This window comes from Poecilia latipinna, unplaced genomic scaffold (assembly GCF_001443285.1).
Source record: "Poecilia latipinna isolate Pla-1442-1.1 unplaced genomic scaffold, P_latipinna-1.0 Scaffold1498, whole genome shotgun sequence".
Lineage (NCBI taxonomy): Eukaryota > Metazoa > Chordata > Actinopteri > Cyprinodontiformes > Poeciliidae > Poecilia > Poecilia latipinna.
The window spans coordinates 117,735-125,569 of record NW_015114114.1 but is presented as its reverse complement, the minus strand read 5'-3'; the positions used below and the strand labels follow the sequence as shown (position 1 = coordinate 125,569).

General features: G+C 36.1%; 1 protein-coding gene across 1 annotated transcript; it reads left to right on the top strand.

The window, feature by feature from the left end:
• The first annotated feature begins 226 nt into the window (after positions 1-226).
• Positions 227-4,574, top strand: LOC106963133 (uncharacterized). Its single transcript, XM_015057870.1, has 7 exons — positions 227-276; positions 399-743; positions 847-1,206; positions 1,440-1,562; positions 2,033-2,088; positions 2,178-2,202; positions 4,450-4,574. The coding sequence occupies exons 1-7, from the start codon at positions 228-230 to the stop codon at positions 4,572-4,574; spliced, it is 1,083 nt and encodes a 360-aa protein (XP_014913356.1). The 5' UTR covers position 227.
• Positions 4,575-7,835: the final 3,261 nt, after the last annotated feature.

The following is a 7,835-nucleotide window of genomic DNA, read 5'->3' as shown; positions in this document are numbered from 1 at the left end:
CAAAACCACAAAAACATGAAACCAAGTTTTTAGCTCCTCCTTGTAGTAATGTATGAAACGTTTTACTTTTATTGCAGATTAGATGAAAATGGGTCATTGTTTTACATATTTGTGGGGTGTGCACTCTTTATTTCAGCCAATCAGAGTGATTTCCATCTCATCAACGTTGACAACCTAAATCTTCTAACTTGGTTGAAAACCATTAGTTGTGCAAGACAGATGACAAAATGACAATGGCTGGAGGACTGGCTGCTTTCATTGTTCTAACCACAATGAGTGAGTTCAAAGAAGATAATTACTTAAATGTGTCAAATTTTTGTTGAGTTTTATACTATTACTTCTTAGTACTTCTTACTGTTGTTCTGTGATTTAATATGGCTGTTATTTCTTTGTTTTAGGTGTGATTCAAACCTTAAAGGTTCCTGGGAAGATCCCTCTGATGAAAGCTGAAATTGGTCAAACTGTGATTCTGACATGTAATACATTTGGCAGTGATAATGCGTTGCTTTACTGGTATAAGATGAATTACGGACATATGGTCCAAACAGTTGCTGGAGGCAGATTTGATAAAGTGGAGCTGGATCAGCACTTTCCAAACTCAAGTTTTCAAGTTCACCAAGTGGCAAAGACACATTTTCTCACCATAAAAAATGTCAGCAAAAAGGATGAAGCAACATATTTATGCCAGGCAGGATCAGCATACGAAATGAAATTTCTTAATGGCACAAATTTGTTTGTCAATGGTAAGATATATTTTTTAGGGTTTTTGCTGATTTTGGATTCATACCTAAATGATACAAGTTTTTAATTACTTTTTTTTTATAAAACTTTCTTTTTGATACTCAGATTCTCAAAATAAGAAGTCTTACCGTGTGAATCAAACTTCAGACATGAAGTCGATTTTGCTTGGAACCAGTGTGACTCTGCAGTGTTCACTGCACCCAGAGAAAAAGGAAAAAGGAAGCACGGACCAGTGTGCAGATGAACATGATGTGTTCTGGTTCAGAGCAAAATCAGAATCGAATCCAGGATTCATCTATGCTGATAAAACACGGTGTGGAGAACAAGCAGGAAGGAGCTGTGAATACCGTCTGCCTAAAACTATACAAAACTCCTCGGACGCTGGGACTTACTACTGTGCTGTGGTCACTTGTGGGGAGATCCTGTTTGGAGAAGGAACCAAAGTGGAGACAAGCAAGTTTTTAGGTACATCCTTATCTTTTTTCTTGCCTTTGCAATTAATTTACACATGCCTAACAAGTTTAGAAGTAAATGGCAAATGAATTGCTTTGTAGTCACTGTGATTGTGAACTACACAGATCATATGAAAAAATGCCACAGCATATGATTTATTAAATCCCTGTAGTGGATTTAGGAAAGTCACTAAAACAGTATTATATGTGTTACATTACATGTAATGTCTATGTTTTTATTTTTAGGAGAAGAATTGTTCCTGTATGCTATTGTACTGCTTGGAGCGTTTTTGGCTTGTTCTGTACTCGTGAACATCACTTTGATTTTCCAAAGAAGAAAGCCAAAACGACATTGTGAAAATCACAAAGGTAGGTTTGTTGTGTGTGTAATATTTACTCTAGATCCTTTAATTGCACATGTCTTAAGTTATATGCACTAGGGCCAGACTTCAGAAGATATTGGGCACCTCTCTCATAGAAATGACTAATTGGATGAACCCAATTAAATCTTGGGCATGTTTCAACAATTGAAATAAACAAAGTCCATTCAACATATTTTTTCTACGGAAACCCAAACCCTCAGAGCTCCAGGCTGTTGCCCTGGTAAGTCGTCCTAAAAGTCTCAGCTTAGCGTTCCAGTCACCTTCAAGTCCTTTTCATGTAAAGGTTTATTTCCACTATACAGACAGATTAATGAGCTTTGATTTCTCACGTACAAAGTAAGGTGAAAGGCAAATATAAGAATAGCAGAACACCTAATTGTCTTTTCACCACTTATAAAATATAAATAATCTCATAGTCAAAAGATTACTGCAACTAATGTATTATTCCTTTAACAGAGGACGCAACAGTCACTACTCTTACTGAGCTGGATGAGGATCAACCATGGAACGTGGTAAAAACATTTTATTTTTCTATGTGCAAAAGTAATAAAGAATCCACATGTTATGAGAAACAATAGTTTCCTCCATGCTTTTTATCCAGGAAAGTGAGATTGCTAAAGCAGAAAGTAAGAATTCAAAGTTAATAGTAGCATAGCTTCGTCAATGGACATGTTTTAGAAAAGAAACTCAGAACAGACAAACGGATCGGCAGAAACAGCTCAGTCAAGAATTTTCTTTTCTTCAAAGAAAGAGATATTGTTACATCAAGAAGCAGTTGGCAAGGCATACCTTCTATGAAAAGAAAACACAATTGACAGGAATAATTGCAGGAATAATTTTCCTTCTTGTAAATGAAGAAGGAAAAAATGGATGTGTGGAAAAACAATGACACTTGATTACATAAAAATCCTGAAAAAAATTGCAAATGAATTAGAACTTGTTTTATTTTGCTCAACATACGGTATCACTTGCCACATGAAACCAAAACCATTTCTATTTCAGTAAACTGCCTAAATAAAAACATGGGCATCTTTGGAACAATTGAAAACAGATTTATTTTATCTATTAAAAAAAGGATATACTTTCTATGACGAATTTAACACTAATGCCTCAACTACTTTAGCAGGATGGTGAAGAGGATGGGATGAACTATGTGGCGCTAAATTTCTCCTCACGAAAACCTACAATATGGAAGAGTAAGAGGGAGACATCGGACACCTGCACATATTCAAACATTAAACTGTCCATGAAAGGCAGCATCCATCAAAGGGATAATGTAAAATGAACATATGTACAAAAACATTTGACTTTTCTAAATCACAGATGTATCACAGTAATATTGCATATTAGCACTGCCAGATAAGTTAGGATAGACGGCTCTTTCCAGGCTTTTAAAATTTACATATGCTGTTATAATTTTTACATATTTGTTTTAAACTAAAGTCCTCTAAGTGTATGCATGTAAATGTGGTTTATTGTATATGTTTCAGATTTCTTTGTATAATTATATCTCAATTTACATCTGTTATTGTCTGGCAACGTTGGGTCTTTCTTCCACCTGAGTCTTCTCAATTCTTGAACACATTTTGTTGATTTATTTCTTTTTTTTTGTTTAATAAAGTTACAAACGTTTTGATAAGGAGCCAGAGGAGGACGTGCTGGTCTCAGCCTCCTGGCGGCGTTCAGTTTGTCACCTAATGCCGAGATCGACTCAAAACCTTCCGCGACCGATGTTTTGCACCGCTGCTCTAACAAAGTACAAACAGTTCAGAAACAATATGAAATGGGAAAAAAGCTATTTATTAGATGATTAAGTCGTGTTTTAGATTGCTCTTGAAAAACTAATCAGTCACGGCTGATTAGTGGGTGCACTCACGGCTGCACAGAGAACCCATTGATTTTTACAGCAGACAGCCGCTCCTCTCTCTTGCAGGTACTGCGTACCCCGCTAAATCTTTTAGGGGTACTCAGTACCCGACCGTACCCGCCTACTTTCACCCCTGGGATTAAGTAAATAAAATAAAGGGTAAAATCAAAAACCTTGTAATCACCGGAATGTTTTTTTCATCTGTTTATAATATTTGTTATACATTTGATTGATACAGTTAACGTTATTCAAATCAACATACTTTTTGTACAAAATGTACAGTGATTTACTTAAATCATGAATAGTAAACCCAACATAGCAAGATCATTGTTAAGACAGAACAAAACGCGATAAAAAATTGGTTGCTGAAACAAATTCACGAAAAGACTTGTCTCAGTCTTTCAATTTGGCTCTGAACAGTGGAGACCCAGGGGCAGGTACACTGTATCTCTAAATGTACTGGGTCAACAATCCCAATCATTCAATTCAGATAATACAACCATTTCCATCACCAGGATAGTAAAAATTCAACACCTAGGCATGCAGGTTGTTTTTAAAACCATTTGTGAAAGAATAAGTTGCTCTAAAGACATTACAATGAACTCTAGCATGGTGCTGTGATAGGATACTCCCTGTGCAGTAAGCATAGTCCAGATATCTCCTCACCAGTGGAAGCAGTGGGAATGACAGGAGCTCATCAAGAGGTAGGCTACTTAAAACAACAGAACAGTCCAGCAGATGCTAAGACACAGGGGCTGCCAGCTGTCCGCAGAGACAATGACTGCAGACGTCCAAACTTAAAGTGGCCTTCAGATAATATCATGGACAGTGATAGAGAGCTTCAAGGAGACTGAGCAGCCTTACATCACCGAGTTCAATGGAAAACAACCAATGCAGTTGTGTAAAGTACTTGAGAAGTGCTGAAACTTTTGCCAGAGGGCAGCAGGGAGAACAGACCATGGCGAAGGTGGAAGGGGTCTTTTGTGATTTCCTGATCCCTGGTCAGGCAGCGACTGCGAGCGTTGTGAAGGATGGAAGGAGGCAGTCGTGATGACTCTGTCAGCTGTCCTCACCACTCTCCCTGTACATTCCCAGTCAGAGGTGTTACACGGCCAAATCAGACAGAGATGATGCTGGTCAGTGTGCTCTGTATTGTCCCTCTGTAGAAAGTGGTAAGAATGGGAGAGAGGAAGTGTGTTCTTCTCATGAGACTTAAGAAGTGCAGACTTCGCTGTGCTCTCTTCACCAGACCAAAGGTTTGAAGGGACCAGATAAAAGTGTCTGTGATCTGTGTCATCAAGAAGTTTATGTTGCTGATTTTTCCTGAAATTAGCAACAATTTCTTTTGTTTTGTCGACATACAGGATATGTCTATATGTCTATATGAAGACATATGCTCACCCTTTCCAGCAATTCAATATTTTTCAAAATTTTTTCAAAAGTGAAATCCAGTTAAGTCTCACCCTGCTTTACTTTGCGACTAGATGCTTTGATTATATGACCTTTTATTTTTGCTCTAACATTGAGTTGTCAGAACTGGAGAATTCAGCTTCTCACTGTGTGAATACCTGAACATCTATGATAAAGCTCAAGTTGGTCCCCTGTATGTCTTAATATTACTTAAGAACCTGTTGGTGGCGCTATCTGAAAATCTACAAGTTCATCAAACATGTTGTTATTAATTTTCTGACTACCAAGGACATGTATGTCAAGTATTGTTACAAATTGCGTTTGTACATGACTAATTGAAGGATTATATTCAGGTCAGAGAAAAATATGACTATTAGCCACAAATATGATAACTGCAAAAAAAGCGGGAAGCAATATATTTTTTCCAGGACAGAAGCTCATTGTGGTAGGAAGAATGAGAAAACCAATCAGATGCACTTGAGTGTCTGGATCGCCACACCCCCTCCTGTTACTAAAGCACCAAGTGTCTTTATGAGGACAGTGTCAGCATGACTCTGTTATGGGTCACAGTCTTCCTTCTTCATCAAGGATGTAAGTACTTTTAAACTAAAATGTGGATTTTTCTCAGCTTAGTGTTTGCATTTTGTATGTTTTTTTTCACCCTCACGATTGTTTTTATTTTTAACCCAGATGCTTTGGTTCCGGTGGTCACCGTTCAGCTTGGTGAACCTGTAACTTTTACTTGTGATGTTATGAATAAATTTCAGAGCACCACTTGGCTTCAGTGGTACAAACAAAGTGCTGGAGGTACTCTGAAATTAATTACGATGCAGCGAAAAAACGTCGATCCCACTTTTGGACCAGAATTCCCAGCTTCAAGATTCAGTACAACAAATGATGGAATAACAAGCAACCTAACAATTCTGGGGACAGTTCAACAAGATGAGGGGATGTATTACTGTGCCCTTATAGACTGGACAGAATCTATTTGGAAGGGGACTCATCTGATAGTAAAAGGTAATAGCAAGATCTCAGTATTGCTATGTTTAGAAATCTTTGTTCTCACTACAGAAAGGAAAATAAAAAAAGGAAATCACAAAATATAAACAACAGTTGCACTATATACATATATTGCAGTGCTATGTGATGTGTGTGTGTGTTAAATACGTTTCTAGATGATAGTTAACATTTATCTTAGGCAGCTTTTGAACATGATTTAAGAAATTTTACCACTGTAAAGTCTGATGGTTTGACAGCACATGTAATTCATGAGCTTTGGTGCCTCTCTTTTTTAAAAATATTTTTTCCACTGCTCACTAGATAAAAGCAAAAGAAAACATTCTTTGCAAATCAGCATATATGTAAATATGTGAATAAATATTTCATGCATTTCAGCTACAGAGCTGTTTTACGATTATCATTATTTTAAATAGAAGCCAACAAGCAACCTTCCAGAAATACTCAACATATCTGCTGGAGCACATTTCTTAAGTGTTTTTTCATCTCTAAATTGTCTCCTAATTTCAAAAGGTTTAAAGAGCTGCTTTCAAAGTTGAGTGATTTTTTTCAAATGCAACCAGATTACATTATTTCTGACTTGAAATCACAATGATATGCACTACATGTTTGTAAGAATTTATTAAATTAATTTTTTTTAAAGTGGTGTGCATTGAATTTTTCAAAATTAAAATAATTATTGTCAAACTAGAGGTCTTACTCTTTAAAGAAAACATTATTTTTATTATAATAGGAAACTCAAAGAGGACATTGACCTACACAACGCTCGACTCAGAGACTCTGCAGTGTTCAGTTGTCTTGGAGTACTGGGACAGCTCCTGCTCAGGAGATCTCAGCGTGTTCTGGCTCAAATCTGGATCCAGCAAATCTTACCCAAATATCATATACACTGAAGGCAGAAGAGATGATAATTGTGAAAAAAGCCCTAATGCCCAGAGGAAATGTAATTTTCTCTTCCCCGGGAACATCAGCTCCTCTGACCTTGAGAATTACTACTGCGCTGTCGCCACATGTGGAGAAATTTTATTCGGAAATGAAATCAGAAAAGAAGAAGGTAGTATATATGTAACACGCAAAATTTGTAAATGGAGACATAAATATTTTCAAAATGCACACATTTATTTTTTTCTATCTTATCCAGGTCAAAGTTACAACATTTGGATCCTGCTGATGATAATAATCTGTTTGGGAATTTCTGTGATTGTAAATATAATTTTGATTTGCAACCAAATATTTGCGTGTAAAATATTTAAAGGTAAGTGTTATTTACAAAATTATATCCATTTATTCTCCTTGCTTCTTTAAAAATATACCAGAAAGTGAAAACCTTAATTCATGTAATGTATTTAAATATAAGCTATCTGAGATGCTACAAATGATAAGACATGTAACAGGCAAAATACATGTTGCTGTTTGTTCAGTGTGTGCAGAAAACCCCTCAGAACAACAAAAAGATGAGACTGTAAGTAAGAATTGTAAATCAAATCAGTGTTATTTGGTTCAAATTTCTATTTTTATAGCCTAGTGTTCAATATAATTGTACATGAAATGAATTTTTTTCTGCACAGCCTGATGAAGGACAGGATCTGAACTATTCTACGTTACGTTTCTCTGGCGGAAAAACATCAAGAGGAACGAAGAAGAAAGAGCTGAAGACTGAAGAACTTGTATATTCACAAGTCAAACGATCAGTTTGAATAGATATCAAGTTGCGCAATTGTGTTGTAATACATGAATACAGTGTTGTGGGAAATCATAAAGGAAAATTGGGCACACAAATAAACATAATAAAAAAGACTAAATCTGTACTTTGTCCTAAAATTCCCTTTTTTTAAATGTAACATTTTATGTTTATTTTTGCATAAATTTGTTATAATTATTAATACATGTTATATGTTAGAGGTTTTTGTTACTGGCCTTATGAAACACATAAAAACACATTTAGAGAGCTCAGCTGAAAATACA